The sequence below is a fragment of the Apostichopus japonicus genome, chromosome 17 (assembly GCF_037975245.1).
Source record: "Apostichopus japonicus isolate 1M-3 chromosome 17, ASM3797524v1, whole genome shotgun sequence".
NCBI classification, from domain to species: Eukaryota; Metazoa; Echinodermata; class Holothuroidea; order Aspidochirotida; family Stichopodidae; genus Apostichopus; species Apostichopus japonicus.
Window position 1 is genome coordinate 29,286,310 of NC_092577.1, and position 17,064 is coordinate 29,303,373.

A 17,064-nucleotide genomic window follows, 5' to 3' on the forward strand; every position below is an offset into this window, starting at 1 on the left:
GGCAGCAGGTAAATTATTTCGGCAAATTCATGATACATCCAAAGCTTACTTAAAACTTCTTCACTACCTTGTAAATAAACATGTACGGCTTGGGAAACATTCTCCATGATGCTTTCAAGGAGTCTTACTTTGAAATTTTGTTCAAAATTAACGTCAAAATCCCCCTTTCTGTTGGTAGTAACCACCTGATGGCGGTGGGGAAGGGGGGGGGGGTTGAGGTAATTTTTTGGTGATTTTGTGTCATTTTTATTTTTTATTAAAAAATGTCATTTTCAGAGGGGACTTCACATCTATATATCATTGCTCAGAGAGCATCTGACGAGGACAGAAGCAGTAGCATGTTACCGTCCATCGAGGAGATGGGGATGGAGCTGGACGTCAACTGCTGCATCCTGTCTGTAGATACCAGTAAAGTGAAACCGCCTTACCACAGTAGAGAAGAAATGATTTCACAACCAATCTACAAATACTGTTTTTCGTCAGATCGCATCGAGATGAGAAAATATTTTGATGAAGGTAACAATATCATTTTCATGTCTGTGAGAAACCCCCCCTGCCCCTTCCCCCTTCCTCCCTCCTACCCACCCTTTTTATGAAAAAAGAACATAAATCTTAATAAATCATTGCTTCATCATTAGGCCATGTTCTTATCAAGGAATCTATAGAGAGAGAATGTGACATGTTATTTGGTGCCAGACCCCTTTCCCCATGGTCTCCTACCCCCCTCCTTAAATTGGTTCCTCCCTCCCCCCTCCTCTGCCTACAATATTTTCACTGTTGCCTTTGTGCTGAATTGTTCTCATTAACTAGCATTTTTCATCATTACTTTTCAGTTAAAGAGAAAGGCTCGGCCAATAGTCCCCCCTATAGTTTTCAACTTTTCCCGGAATTATGGGTTTATGTCCAGATGAAAAGTCACATTCAGAAAAATTCCATCAACGGACAGACAGAAATAGTAGTCGTACATACAATTATAAGGTTAGTAGTAGCAGTGCATTCAGTTATAAGGTTTGTAGTAGCAGTGCATTCAGTTATAAGGCTTAAAGTAGCAAAGGTTTATAGTAGCAGTGCATTCAGTTATAAGGTTTAAAGTAGCAAAGGTATATAGTAGCAGTGTGGTCAGTTAGAAGGTTTGTAGTAGCAGTGCATTCAGTTATAAGGTTTAAAGTAGCAAAGGTTTATAGTAGCAGTGCATTCAGTTATAAGGTTTAAAGTAGCAAAGGTATATAGTAGCAGTGTGGTCAGTTAGAAGGTTTGTAGTAGCAGTGCATTCAGTTATAAGGTTTAAAGTAGCAAAGGTTTATAGTAGCAGTGCATTTAGTTATAAGGTTTAAAGTAGCAAAGGTATATAGTAGCAGTGTGGTCAGTTAGAAGGTTTGTAGTAGCAGTGCATTCAGTTATAAGGTTTAAAGTAGCAAAGGTTTATAGTAGCAGTGCATTTAGTTATAAGATTTAAAGTAGCAAAGGTGTATAGTAGCAGTGTGGTCAGTTATAAGGTTTGTAGTAGCAGTGCATTCAGTTATAAGGTTTAAAGTAGCAAAGGTTTATAGTAGCAGTGCATTCAGTTATAAGGTTTAAAGTAGCAAAGGTTTATAGTAGCAGTGCATTCAGTTATAAGGTTTAAAGTAGCAAAGGTTTATAGTAGCAGTGCATTTAGTTATAAGGTTTAAAGTAGCAAAGGTATATAGTAGCAGTGCATTCAGTTATAAGGTTTGTAGTAGCAGTGCATTCAGTTATAAGGTTTAAAGTAGCAAAGGTTTATAGTAGCAGTGCATTTAGTTATAAGATTTAAAGTAGCAAAGGTGTATAGTAGCAGTGTGGTCAGTTATAACGTTTGTAGTAGCAGTGCATTCAGTTATAAGGTATAAAGTAGCAAAGGTTTAGAGTAGCAGTGCATTCAGTTATAAGGTTTAAAGTAGCAAAGGTATATAGTAGCAGTGTGGTCAGTTATAAGGTTTGTAGTAGCAGTGCATTCAGTTATAAGGTTTAAAGTAGCAAAGGTTTATAGTAGCAGTGCATTTAGTTACAAGGTTTTGTAGCAGCAGTGCATTCTGTAAAAAGTTTTGAAGTAGCAGTGCATTCTGTTATAAGGCTTTTAGTAGCAGTACATTCAATAATAAGGTTTTGAAGAAGCAATGCATTTGATTAGGTTTGTACTAGCAGTGCATTCTGTTATGAGGTTTAAAGTAGCAAAGGTTTTGTAGCAGCAGTGCATTCTGTAAAAAGTTTTGAAGTAGCAGTGCATTCTGTTATGAGGCTTTTAGTAGCAGTACATTCAATAATAAGGTTTTGAAGAAGCAATGCATTTGATACTAATTTTGTACTAGCAGTGCATTCTGTTATGAGGTTTAAAGTAGCAAAGGTTTAGTAGCAGTGCATTCAGTTATAAGGCTTAAAGTAGCAAAGGTTTATAGTAGCAGTGCATTCATTTATTAGGTTTGATACTGTTCAATAATAATGTGGATAGTAGCAATGCATTCATTCCCTGTTGCGCTGTTTCCATTTTTACAGAGACGCAGAACTTTCAAAGAAGTTAAAATCACCACCCAGCACAAGCAGCCAAGCTACTACGACTCCAACTTCAAGAGTTTTAGAAGCCCTGTCCAACATGAAGCCTGGTTTACACACGTCGACTGTAAACCAACTGACGCGTATCATGATGCAGAGATCCAAACAGAAACAACAACATCAACATCAACAACAACAACAGCAGCAGCATCAACAGCAGCAACAACAACAACAACAACAAGGTCTAGGGTACGGTGCTAATAGCATGAACATGCACCCTCAGGACCGGCTCATGCCCATCCATCAAGGTGGTGGTGGGATGATGCTAGCAGGTACCCCGCCTCTACCTGACAGGACTAATTTTCAAGGAATGAATACTTTTGGTCAGGTGCCCAACGCATCCAATGCTAACATTGTCAGCCAAGTGGTTGGCGGTGCCCCCATGCCAAATCTCGAACCGTCCACGTTAACTCACATGCCGTCGTCGTCCGGCCACGGTAGGCCGGGGGTCGAGCTGGACGACAACGACGTGTTTTTACCGAATCTCAAGTCCCAAGATCCATCCAAGCTACAGCACGAGGATGGGAAAGACAAACGGAAGTCGGTGGACAATCCGAGCCCGGACACGAACGACGAAACCGACAATGAATTCTTGAGGCGGAATATTCTTCTGTCAAAGTTACTCGAAGATGAAGAGACCAACAGTAAGTTCATTGTCTTGTCAAACTCAAGAGAGAGAGGGATAAATAAATGTTTAGAAATTAATGGAAAATTGATTTTTTAACTTGGAAAAGAACTTGCACAATTTGCAACACCCTTGATAATTTTTGAAAGTTTTACACACTTGCTGTAGCTTGAGCAAAGAATCTCCAAGCATGTGTTTTTTTCATCCTTTGCTTCTTCCGTCTGACTGACCTACTGACCGAGGTAATGTTTCTGCTGTCTGGTTCGTGTCGTTCAAATTTTTATCAATGAAAGGCCAGAGGGAGAGAAAAGGTCAGAAAGATCAATAGGCCATTAAAATGTCAAAGTCTGACACTAGAGAAGTGCATAATATACCACTACAAACTTTGTGACTACAAGTAGTTGGTATTTAAATATATCAAGAGACTCGGGATTGAATTTTATAAACCTAAAAGATTGTTTTTTTTAAAGAATGTGTCCTATTTTCCTCCCAAAGAAAACGTTTCCATGTTTTCAATTATTTTCCTTCCAGTCGACAACCTCGATGATGAGATCGTCAAAGGTTCGCCGCCTACCACGTCAGCAGCTAGTACCACGGTCCACGCCAAACACCAGTCATCTAAACCCCCGCCAGTCCATCGCAAAGACGTCCTCGACAACACCCTCCTGAAGACCATGCTCGAGGAGGAACAGATTCGCCAGCATCAGGTCGCGGAGGTCAATCCTAAGAAACTAGAACAGTCGGAGAGGGAGCGAGCTACCTCCAAGAGCACCCTCCTGGCGTCCATGCTGGACGGAGACCCGTCCAAGATGTTCGGCTCCGGTAAGCTCCCCAAGGAGCAGCCGGGATTCATCAGCAGTACCATCGTCTCCACGACGACAGCGCTCCGAAACCGCAGCGACTCTCTGGAAGACCGGAAGGGAGATGGAGAAAAGAAGGAAGGCGGCCCGAAAAAGACAAAGAAGAAAAACGAACTACTGGAGAGATTACTCAGGGAGGAGGACCCCTGTTCATCTAGTGACCAGGTACGTCACCCTTGACCCGGGTCAAAGGTCTGATTCAGAGGTCAGTCGACCTGAGCTGGATAAGTAGATGCTCCTTTTAAGGAATAGTCCGTAGTCCCTTTTACAGGCATGAGCTTTTTCTGCGAATTTGCGGAATATCCGTGATTTCTTTTCTACCTTGGGGACAAAAACTATTATCCTAACACACTGTAGCATACGCAAACTGGAACCTATACCGCACTTTTTGCAAAGTTCCATGATTTTCTTTTACCCCAGGCTCATCCCTGCTTTTATAATTTATCGATAACCTGGAGAAAAAGAAGCAGCTATAATAAGCATATACCCTGATTTTCAGTTACAGGGAATACGACATTTAAAAAGTGTCCCAATTCTCCCAACATTCTTTAGTGGTCAATTGTAGTAGTGATGTCATATAGTGACCAGATAATAATATATATATATATATGTGTGTGTGCTTCATGGTGATCAGTTTTGGAAAGTTCCTCCCAGAATTGTCATAACTGGGGGGGGGGCATTCTGGGACAATGCCCCCCTCCCCCAATTTTGATTATGCCTCCCTCGCCCAGAATTTTGATTCATCTTTAGGGTTTCAGTAATGGACCTCCCAATGGTGGATCCATCCAAATGGCCCACTCAAACAAAAATTCTGCCCCTCCAAACAAACACTCTCTGCTCCTTTAAATTTGACTACTGGCTGACGTCATGCTGGTTTAAAGCTTGTATTGTTCGAGTTATATCGCTCATCTTCAATACAGAAATAAACCACATGAAGGAACGAGCAGAAGATGATGACCATCTCAAAATATATGTATAGGTTATTGACTGGCTTTTAACATTTTTTCATGTTTCTGTATCAAGTCCATTATTATAGATAGTACTATCTATGTATATGTGTGTGTATTGGAGCGACATATACTTGGTCCGAAATACTATCAAACTGTGATGGCTTGGAAAGGGCTGTAGATGTGATCACACTGTTGTTACCCGTCTTTTGCAATATTTTTGACAACCACATCCTTGCAGCTAAATATTTATGAATTATATTCAAAGCTATTTTCTCTTAGCCTGTAAATAAATATAAGAGGCAAAACAGTTTTAGTGTAGTGTTGTTGAGTATGAAAAGAGTTATTGACAGGGGGGGCAAAACGAAAAGCACTCTGAACTTTGTTGTTCTTAGATGTACTTGCTTCTAGGTGGAAGCGAAAGATCACTGAGGTCGTCAACAGTCATAAAGAAAATGGAAGGAAAAAAAAAGCTTTGTAAACAAGCTAAATCAACATGTATGACTTCTGTCATGATGAGTTCTTGGTTGCTGTTGTTTTAATGGAGGTCAAAGGTCATATGATGATGTTGTTTTTGGTACGCAGCTCACTCGGAAACATGTTAAGAAGTAAGTTTGTTGTACGTCACAACAGATAGCAAAGAAACATGAGATAGTGTGAAGTTGATGTAACTAGTGGTTCGGTGTAAAGTGCTTCTCCACCATTCAGGAGAGAGTGTTGGCTATAATGTGTTGAACTAATTTCTATTTATGTTGAATGTTGAACTGATTTTGTTGAATGTTGAACTAATTCAACATGCAACATTTTTGAATGTTGAACTAATTTGAACTAATGTTCTACTAATTTGTTTTACCCATCTCCTCTAGAACCAAAATTTGAAGAAGTCCCAAGACAAGTCGGAGGGTTCGCCCAACAAAGATACAACCACTAGTCCAACGGTGACCACCACCAAGCCCCGCCTCTCAAGCAACCAGACCGACTTCTCCAGCATGCTCGATGACGATTCCAGTCTCCTCTCAGACGAGGAGAGCAACAGCGTTATACAACAGATCATCCAGGCAGCCAGCAACTTCCCCGATGACCTAGGAGCTAACAATCCAAACCTCATCGTAGATATCCTGAAAGAATTTGAAAACTCCACCAACGTGGTCGAGAGGGAATTCGTGAAGCAGATCCTGTCCCCGGAACAACAGCTCTCAAATCAAATGAAGGCCCAGGGTAACCTACCTCCTTACAAGGACCAAATGGATCAACAACAACAACAACATCAACAACAGCAACAACAGCAGCAACAACAACACCAACAGCAACAACAGCAGCAACAACAACATTTTACCAACCTAAACCAGGCTGCTGCTGCTCCCCGTGGTAGCAATTCGCAGGGAACGTCGTACACGAATGACAACACCAACATGAACTTCAGGCAAATGGGAATGGGTATACCCGCCAACAGCCCTATGAACACTGGAACAACGGGTACATTTAACAATTTGCCGGGGCCTCCGAGTATGTTGCAAGGTCTGATGCCTGGTAACCCAAGTCAGACCATGAATAAAGCACCGCAGTTTGTACCTAATCCAGAGAGCATGTATCGTCCGGGCCAGAATATGCCAGTGTCTACCCAAGCGGATAAAATGAAGGTAACGACGGACGTATGTTAAGTCTGTGGTCTGTGTGTCGTGATTAGTGGTAGAATGGTTAAGCGAATCCCATCTTATCCTGTCGTTGTTGTGTACTTTCAGAGAATATTGCGGCCACGATATACCTCGTTAAGATCATGATTTGTTATCCTTAATCGAAATACGGCAATTTTAAAATTTGTCGGACACTGATAGTCTATGATTATAAGTTTTGACGAGAATCCCTCGACAATTTTGTCTGCGATATTTCAAAGGTTTTATGCCGGTTTGACTTAAAACTTCATTTGTTAAAATTCAAAACCCTATATGTGGTATGTCCGTCCTTTTAATGCATAGCTCTTGGAAGTGTGTCTGGATTGTCGGAGGTCAGACATGCGTAAATACCCTAAAAGCTATCGATTTTTCTTTCCTCACTTTTTAGGAAAAGACAGTAGGAAACGGTGGTCTAGGGAACGAAGATTCGGAAGAATTTATTCAACAGCTGGAGCAGGTGCTCAGCAGCGGAGAATTGGACATGAGTCTGCCTCGGTCTTCATCTACTCCATCCTCCCAGGATAACTTTAGCAACCTCTGGAACAACAAACAGGCACCTGCTGTACCTTCCTCTGCTCAGCCCACGAATATACCATCTCAGAGCATGCCGACCAATAGTTACACCCAAGGTGTGCCCGTCGCAGCCGGTGGCGGTAAACCGATGGGGCAGGTCATGGGCCACCCTGCTTCGGTCGGTAACCAGCAAGTCATGCCGGACGGCAACGCCATGCAGATGCCCAACAGTGGTATGGTGTCCTCCACGATGATGCCTGGCATGGGACAACCAAGGTTCCAGACTACTCCAGGGGGTAACCCCAGGCCAGGGTACCCTTCCAGTATGCCCTTGTCAAACCAGATGCAATCCATGATGCCCATGCAGGGAACTGGCCATCCTCCAGACACCATGACCAGGCAACCGAATAGCCAACTCAAGAATGCTCTCATGAAGAAACAGGTCAGGAGCCCCCTACATGTTTATTCACTTAAATCCCAATTCATCTGTCTATCCACCTGTTCAATGATTCAGTTATGTCCCCTTAGCGGTGCACACATCCATCCATCTGTCCACCCTTTGGATGATTCAGTTATGTCCCCATAGCAATTCACCCATACATCAGTTTGTCCACCCTTTGGATGATTCAGTTATGACCCTATGGCAATGCACCCTTCTGTCCATCTGTCCACTCTTTGGATGATTCAGTTATGTCCCCATAGCAATGCACACATCCATCCATCTGTCCACCCTTTGGATGATTCAGTTATGTCTCCATAGCAATGCACCCATCCATCCATCTGTCCACCTTTGGATGATTCAGTTATGTCCCCATAGCAATGAACCCATCCATCCATCCATCTGTCCACTCTTTGGAGGATTCAGTTATGTCCCCATAGCAATGCACCTATATATCCATCTGTCCACCCTTTCGATGATTCAGTTATGTCCCCATAGCAATGTACCCATCCATCCATCTGTCCACCCTTTGGATGATTCAGTTATGTCCCCATAGCAATGCACCCATACATCAATCTGTCCACCCTTTCGATGATTCAGTTATGTCCCAATAGCAATGTACCCATCCATCCATCTGTCCACCCTTTGGATGATTCAGTTATGTCCCCATAGCAATGCACCCATACATCAATCTGTCCACCCTTTCGATGATTCAGTTATGTCCCCATAGCAATGTACCCATCCATCCATCTGTCCACCCTTTGGATGATTCAGTTATGTCCCCATAGCAATGCACCCATCCATCCATCTGTCCACCCTTTGGATGATTTCAGTCGTACAACCAACCATAGCAATGCACCCATCCATCTTTCCAGCCATTGAATGATTCAGTTGTATAATCATAGCAAACTCCCAGCTCAACCGTTTTCTCGTTCCCTCAGCAGCAACAAAGATGGCAAGAACAGCATAGACAGCAACAGCAACAGCAGCAACAACAACAGATGTTACAACAACAGCGATTGATGCAACAGCAACAACAGCAGAAGAATCTGATGATGTTGCAACAGAAGCAACAGCAGCAGACATTCACAGGGCCCCAGGTAAGAAGAGATTAGAATCATCGGTATAGGAGCTAGCTGTGTGCAGACAGCTGGCTGTTCCATAATTTAAATGGGTACACTGCATTCAAAGGGAAAGCTAAGGTTCAAACATCTAAAACCTAACATGATGATAACTTACCTTGATTCGATATTCACGCCATAGAAGTGAGGTTTCTGCCTCGGTGATAGTGAACTGCCTCTGCCTCGGGGTAGTGTTTCAAAAGTCTTAAAGAGTGTCATGCGGTGACAAGTTGGTGTGTGAAGGATACAGTTTGGAGTGGTTGTAGCTGATTTGTTTTGCCTTGTTTTCTTCAGATGGATGGACAGATGTTTAGCAACGTCGATAGTCAGGCATACCCTCCCACCAAACTTGGAGAAATGTTGAATCCATCCTCAAACATGGCTGCCCCTAATGTCAGTATACAGGTAAATGGCAATAGATTCCAAAAACGATACTAGCTATATCAAAAAAAACCTGCAGTGTGCTTACTGTGGAAGTGTTACATTTTGGATGTGGGGTGGTGGTTACGAGTGGTTCTAAGTTTTCTAAAGAAAATTCTCTACAACTGTTCCGTCACGTTCCTTGATAACAATCGCAGAAATTTCTCACGTACGTTACAGTCCGTGCGTTTTTTTAATTCTTTTTTTAATTAATTAACTAAGATACTTAAATTCAACTTACCAGTCCAGGGAGACTATGTCAGTACTGGTGCCACTACTCCTGTAAATGAAAGTATTGTAATATTTGGCATCCATGTCATCATTCATAAATCAATATATTACGAATAAATATTACGAATGCTTACAGAATATCATCATCAACAGCTTATTTTGTATCATATGTTTATAGTTATGTATATAACTACACTATTTTAAATATAAACATACTTACATATATATTTATATATATATATATATGTACATATAATATATATATTTTCCAACAGGGTATTAATTTAAAAAAATAATTCACACAAATTTTCAGACCTCCTGGTCCTTCAGGTGCAAAGAAAGCAACAGGCAAACAGCTGTTTCTAGGTAATACTGAAACCCCAAATCTATATATATCTACCATTGAAATCGTAGTGAGTTGAAAAATCTAGAACAGTGCAAAAACTTCCAGCCTCCACCGGGATTCAAACCCGGGCCTTCCGCTTTATATGCGGACACCCTAACCACTAGGCTATGGACGCATTGTCCATATATATCTGTTTATATATATATATATATATCTGTATATATATTTATATACAGATAGATAGAATAGATAGATAGATAGGACACAATGCTATATATTCAAAATTGTTGTTATCTCTGCACATTTTCATTACATGACATTTTTAGGAGCGAAGTAACCAATGATCTTTTCTCTGTTTTCTTTCTTTTCTCTCCTCTTCCTCAAACAGAAAGCAAACATACCATATAGCAACCAGATGGGCAATTTCCCAAACCATCCAATGCAGCCAGGTGGTTCTATGGGCCCACGGCCCATGCACCACGGAATGCAACAGCAGTTTCCTCAAGGAGCACCATCGGCACGCCCCAGTCCTGACTACGGCCATCAGTTTGGCCAAATGATGCCCCAGAACCGATCCATGCCGAGTGCTTATCAGGGATCCGTGCCCCAACACAACATGCACATGCCAGGTTTCCACGGTCCTGATTTCAGTGGCGGCATGACACCAGGAGGGAGCATGGGGCCGGCCGGTAACATGAATGCCCTCTCTGGCATGATGCATAACCCGAACCGGATGGCACAGATGGGCAACCAACACCCGGGTATGGGCATGAACCCAGCTATGGGTGGTACCGGCATGCCCCAGACGACAGCCATGAACCCGAACCTCAGACCCAATATGCGGCCGGGTGTCAGCATGGGTTCCCGAATGGCAAACCCACCTCTGAACCGGAGTATGAGCATGCCCCAGTCGACGATGAACCCGTATCAGATGCAGAACTCTCAGAACTTTGCCAACTTTGCACCCAACAACCCAAATATGGCGATCCGTCCCACGGGAGGAGGCATGGGGGGCATTTCCCGGCAGGCCAGTATGCCGGACGCAATGAACGCTAACATGTGGAACGGCGGCTCGACGGGAAACGTGCCAGGTCCGTACAACACCGCGGTCGCCACATCTGCTTCCTCTATGGCCGCCAATCAATTTGGGAACACCGGGGGAGGCATGGAATTTCAGAATATGATGCAGAGAGGCGGGATGCCAGGCCAGATGGGACATGTAAGCCATTACAATGTTCTATTCATGTAGTACTTCATTGATGTGTTGGTAGTTCTTCGTTAATAAGATGTTTATTATTTCTGTTCGTTGCAACCATCCAGTCAGGCTTACGTCTTACTGTCTATTCTCTCTGTCTTTCAGTCCACTATGGGAAACAACCCCAACATGGCAGCCGTCAATATGCAGCCCCCAAACCAGCAAGGGGGATTCCCAGGTGGTCAGGGGAATCCCCAGCAAACTGCTAGTACCACCACCAATAACTCAGGAACGTCGTATCCGACCTCTGGTAGCGGTGTGACTGCTGGAATGATGCAGCAGCACGGAGGGAATTCAGAACTGGACAAGATGATGAACTTTGGTGAGTGAGGTGCACAGTATTTACAGCAGCATTATGTTTAACAGTATTAGCAGCAGCATTAATGTTAACAGTATTAGCAGTAGCATTAATGTTAACAAAGCTGTAGTTTAGTGAGGGGTGGTATTGATGTCATCATAAAAACACTCAAAAGATTTCAAACCGACTCGAGTATTTATCGATTCAGTCAAATAACACACGCATCAAAAAACACTCGAAAAATTTGAAACCGACTCGATTATTTATGGATTCCGTCGAATACAGACACATATTCTTAGATCGCTATTCATTGCACGACCGACTGAAATGAATGCTAAAACTTGACATGACGCATTTGCGACTTCTCTGTCGTCAGATTTCAACAAGCCGGACGGTATGATGGGTCAGAACCCAGCGATGCCACCTCAAGCCGGCATCCCCGATACTAGCGGTAATGCTAGACGTATGCAGATGAACAACACACAGAATCGTGTTCATAAGGAGGCTAAAGCAAGATTCCAGGTAAGCATCGTCCAGGGTGGTGGCGCTATTTCTAAAGAACCGTGTGTGTGTACTATAACCACGACGACACGTAATCTGTCACTGCTGTTACTGAAGTCAGACCAAGACGAAAAATGCCAATAAAATAGTAACATATTATATTTAAATTGTGCCCCCCCCCCTCCCCACACAACTGTTTATATTGAATTAAAAATAATCATTTGGTAATAGTTAATATTGAACTTCTTTAATAAGGTGCAACCAAATAATGAGAGCCACAGAGACTAATCCGATATTCAATTCTGTCTTGGTCGAAATTGACACAGAGTAAGGAACCATCACCAAATACAGCTTTATGTGGTATGATGTGTGAATGTTACATGGCTGGATCAGAGAATTACTTGAAGATATTTTACTGCAGTTTTTTTATATATATTACCCACTTCATACCCGATTATTACCCACTTCATTAAACCTATTTGTTAAATTCCTTTTTTCTGACCCTACAACAGAAATTTTGCAAGTACTCAGACGCAAAGGAGGCCCCGGATGCTTCCACGAGAGTAGCGAATTTGTTCCGAAATCAGCTTATCGGCATGGCCCCAAACTTACCAACCAATGACGTTGGTGTGCCGTCAACCTTCCTAGCCACTCCTGGCAGTAATCAACAGAGGGTACCCCAAGAAAATATGGACCAGGTAAAAAGATAAGAAAGAAATAAAATGGATGCTTTAGTCAGTTTAATTTGACAAGATTTTAAGGCATTATCAAGCATGGTTCTTTTGTGTGTTAGATTGAAATCTTTGTTGAACACCATTCCCACCCGTTCACTTGCTCTGTTCCGGTGTTTGCTAGCATTTTTACATAGCAACCCTAAATGAAGTGGAAACATATGCCAGTGTCCAAACTTGCTGGACAGTCATCTTTCTAGCTTCTCTGGCCTCATGGTTTCTCTTTGGTAATGTCTCTGTGTTTTGTATTACTTTCTAGAGCGGTGGTGATAGTCAGGATGACGGGAATAAACACAGTCTGTTACAGAAGCTGTTATCGTCTACGTAAAGGTAACTTGCGTCCTAGGAATCGGTCTCAAACATTCAGGAGGAGACAGAATTCACAACCACGAGAGGATGGAGAGAGGTAGAGAGATCACGGCCAGCCATCCTCTGTCGGGAATGAAAAGGAGAGGAGGAGGAGTCTTCCATTTTGTGAAAGTTACACCAAGCAACCAAACCAAATTGAAAAAGAAAATTTTGCTGTGGGGTCAGATTTTATGGAATGTTGGAGGATGGTGGATCTTTTGTATATTTCACATTCCAGAAGTAACAGTATCTTAAAAGAAAGGCTGAGGTGGTCTCCTGAGAGAGATAGAAAGAGAGAGAGAAGAGGGGAAAAAAAGACAATTGCGAAAATATAAAACAGTAAATACGATGCGAACTGATGAGGTGAACTCAGTTGTATTCACACATTACAGTATACAAAATTGAAATGATTTAAAAAAAAAAAAAATAGCAGATATTAACTTTTAGTGTAACGATATTCCCACATCGACTCCAAGCGGTGTCTCAAAAGATACGTCGCATCCTGTCCGAGGGGGAACACGTGGAGGTCGGAGTTCTACTTTAGCGGAGGGAGAGGGTAAAACCTTATTTTTTGTTTTATTTTGAGTTTTAATTTCTGTTGTCGTGAATTTTCATGCAAGACGTAGCTTAAGAATGAATTCTACGCAAATTTTTTGGGTGAACCTTTTTTTTCTCTTTTGTTTTTTTTTTCTCTCTCTCTTACGAATAGTTGCTACTATATAAGTTGAGAGGTGTCATTGTCTTAGTGCCAAAGGTTGTGTTATCAGGCAGGAAGAGCCATCTTTTCAGTCTGTAGTTGTACATAGCATTTTTTATGTATATTTCAATATTTCACAAACTTTTTTTTGGGGGGGTTGGGTGGGAGGGGTGTGGTTAGATGGTTTATTATAAGGGAAATGATGCACAACTGATAAAAAAATAAAATAAAATAATAAAGAAGAATAAGTATACTAAGCGTGATTGTAACTATAAGCTCTGCCAAAGACGTGTTTTAGAAACCTCCCGATGGGGGTTAACGTTAATGACTATGTAGGACTGTGGCCGGTAATGCAGCTCAAGAGATGCTCGACCTAGTGTGGCCCAGTAGTGGACCCAGGAGATGCTTAGGCTAACAGGGCCTAATAATGTACCCATGAGAGATACTTAAGCTGAGGGTCCAGTCATGGACCCAGAAGAGATGTGTAACCAAACAGGGCCCCGGGATGTACCCATAAAAATAATGAAACACACACCTGTTCTTTCATCAATTTTGTCAGATTCGATACCTACTTTTATGAACCTGGAGTCCAGGTCATTAAACATATTGGATTAATTTCATATGCCTTTTGGATATCTGATGATGTAATAGGTAGACTATCATAGAATGGTTAAAGTGGACCTTGTGTGGGATGTAGGTTATATCCCCGAACATGTACTTCCACTGTTAAACAGTACCAATATACCGTCAAATATTATCTTGATGAAAACAAACGTTTATTTTTTACCCCGCTCGTTTGTTTTCGATAACAGTAATAAATTCTCAAATTTCGGCATATGAGCGGAATAGTTTCATGTCGATTATTTTGACATAACCCCCTACTTCAATCATCATCATAATTTTTTTAAGTTACTATAGGAACCACAGGATTACTTGATAATCTAATGACCTAAAAGATTCTTTAGTTTTTGTGTTAAAGAATTTTCAGAATTTTTTCACACCCAGTCATATAATATAGCGGAATGATTTAAATCATATGATATACAAATCGCTTCTGTTTCTCTGTATTATGAGGAGTTTTTTTTTTTTTTTTTTTTTGATACATCTTTGTCTACTATTCTAAAGTCAAACTTGAGTTGTTCTCCTGCTCTTCATGTTTTGACTTAATACTTTAACACTGCCACCCATAAAAAACTATAATGGCCCCCCCCCCCTTCTATGTCGTTGGGTTTATCACTCAGTTTAATGTACAGATTTGTAAATAAGAGGTTTAAAACTTATAATTTCTGTTTGATAAGGAACAGGTATCTAATTGCTGGCTTTATCTTCTTTCTTATGATCATGATTGTAATTGTCTTCATTTTTTTTTCTCTTCTTTTGTTTATATCTGATGTAGAGGTGGTTTTGAACTTTTGTCTGGTCCGTGGGAAATCCCTTCATTGTATAGGCAAATCTACTTAAAAAAAAGCTTTTTTTCGGAGATTACACGCAAAGTCCACCAGAATCATCTGCTGGTAACTCTCCCCCAAAAAATAGTCACGTTTCTAAATTTAATATTTGGTTGTGGCCTTTGGTTGTTCATTTGCTTGTATGTTTTTTATTCTTCCTTTTTGTTTTTTGTTTGGTCATAGGATGGCCTAACATATGAAGACTTACAGGGGGGAGATTGGGGGGGGGGGAGATTGGGGGTGAAATGGGACGGTGATTCTGGTTGATGGTCACATAGGAATCTGTTCTTCAGGTTATAATTACAAGTCTTCTGTGAAGTCAAGTTCTATATTTCCTGCTATAAGTTGCTTCATGTCCCAAGCTTCAACAATGCAAAGCATGTGGCTCCTTCATTTTTCATCTTTTTCTATCTACAGGTGGTACTTATATAAATGGCAGAGAAAATTGTAAATCCTTCCAATTTTTCAATGATTTTCATTCCTCCCCAACCCCCCCACCCTTGTTTCTTTTTCTCTTTGTGAAGCAACAGAAATCGCTAAAGCATCTCAGCTAAAGATGTGTTAACATGCATTTCATATTTCATAATTAATAGTAATGTATTTCAGCTAAAGTTTTCCTACGCGAAGCCTATGGAAGTACGATAGTCAAAGATGATAATGAAAATGAATCTTTCATTTATGAGAGGAAAAGTTTTTACCAATCTTGAGAAAACAAAAATCATTGATCAATGAAAATTTTGTGATGTAGTTCTGTCAAGTGGTACAATTTTGCTGTATTCTGACATATTTCTTTGTGGAAAAATGACCCTTGGCAGTTTTTCAAGTTTTCGGGTCTTCAAGTAGATGATAGGAAGAGGCATTCCACAGAATGTATTTGTGAAAGTTTAAATCTCCTTATCTTGTAAGTGCATTGGATTCTCCATTTGAAAATTACTTTTCAACCTTTTAAAGTAAATCTCTCAACTGAAACTTTGATATTCTAATAGATGAGTTTATTTAAGGCCTGACTGATTTTTATGTTTTTTTTTAAATTATTAATCAGTCAGACATAACGGCGATCTTTATGAATAGTATTCCACATTTTTTTCGGTCCCCCTCCCTACAGTCTTGTTTCCCCACCCACCCCCCGTCTCCCATCCCCTTTCCTGTAAGAATGAAATTTAAGAATTTTGGAATTGATGTTTATTGGGAAGATTTGTTGTTAATGATTTGCAATTTTCTGGCTTTGCAAAAAATTGTAGATATTTAAAATATGAATTTTTCTCTTCGTTTTCAAATCTCAACAATTGAATTTGATGACAAAGAATTGTTGTAAAAAAAAAAATATTGTGTCATGGTAGTAATGAAAATTTGTTTAGTTGCTATGACAACCAGATAGTGTACAATTGATGACAATGTTACCTCACTTGAAAAGAAAACACAGATTTGTGAATATATAGTCCACACTGGATAAGTGGGAAAAAAATGTGACTCTTCCCTTTGTGTCTTTACTTTGTGTTTCTATGTGTTGCATTGTAAAAAGTTTTTGTGTCCTCATCAAGTATGTATCTTTAATCTAATTTAACACAATTTTGAACAACTCTTGCAATGTACAGGCAATACAAAGCAAACATGTAGCTTTGCTTCGATGGTACCAGAATTCATTAAAGCCTGTATCTCTTAAAGGGTGTGAAGACTCGCGCAAAAAGAAATGTCTAATGCCGGTAATCTGACCTAGTTTCGAATGAGGTGTAAGAGAAGTGTTAGACACCACCATCGATCCCAGAAAATGCACACACAGCTTGCTACCATCGGTAATTAGACACTAGTGTACAGTCAGTACATACAGCTGTGGTCAATACCCACAGCACAGCGTACAAACGATACAGCGATGGACATCTCAGGTCCAGCTAAAGATAAGGTATCACGTTTCATGACCGTCTGCATTTTGTAGCGACACGAACAAAACGTCACTTGCAAGCAAAGGAAAGGTAACTTTTTCAGATGGCTGCACACGGTTTGGGGCGAGTCTTCAATGCCTTTAACTTGTATCTCTTTCTCTGT

The 17,064-nt window shown here is 40.9% G+C and overlaps 1 protein-coding gene and 1 non-coding gene across 5 annotated transcripts in view; one reads left to right on the top strand and one right to left on the bottom strand.

Annotated features, from left to right (window-relative positions):
- LOC139954988 (uncharacterized) overlaps positions 1-16,491 on the top strand; it is a 74,060-nt gene extending 57,569 nt beyond the window's left edge. For 2 of the 4 annotated variants that reach the window (XM_071955076.1, XM_071955077.1), the window contains 13 exons: positions 277-516; positions 834-978; positions 2,512-3,212; positions 3,725-4,218; positions 5,867-6,640; positions 7,062-7,628; positions 8,567-8,725; positions 9,041-9,151; positions 10,132-10,962; positions 11,104-11,320; positions 11,673-11,818; positions 12,310-12,495; positions 12,788-16,491. In XM_071955076.1, coding sequence (XP_071811177.1) covers positions 277-516; positions 834-978; positions 2,512-3,212; positions 3,725-4,218; positions 5,867-6,640; positions 7,062-7,628; positions 8,567-8,725; positions 9,041-9,151; positions 10,132-10,962; positions 11,104-11,320; positions 11,673-11,818; positions 12,310-12,495; positions 12,788-12,856 — 4,640 coding nt within the window. In that variant the 3' untranslated portion in view covers positions 12,857-16,491. The remainder of the gene's footprint in view (positions 1-276; positions 517-833; positions 979-2,511; positions 3,213-3,724; positions 4,219-5,866; positions 6,641-7,061; positions 7,629-8,566; positions 8,726-9,040; positions 9,152-10,131; positions 10,963-11,103; positions 11,321-11,672; positions 11,819-12,309; positions 12,496-12,787) is intronic. The other 2 variants (XM_071955078.1, XM_071955079.1) reach the window with 2 other exon arrangements.
- Positions 9,847-9,918, bottom strand: Trnay-aua (transfer RNA tyrosine (anticodon AUA)). Its single transcript has one exon. It is a non-coding gene; the product is annotated as a tRNA-Tyr (tRNA).
- Positions 16,492-17,064: the final 573 nt, after the last annotated feature.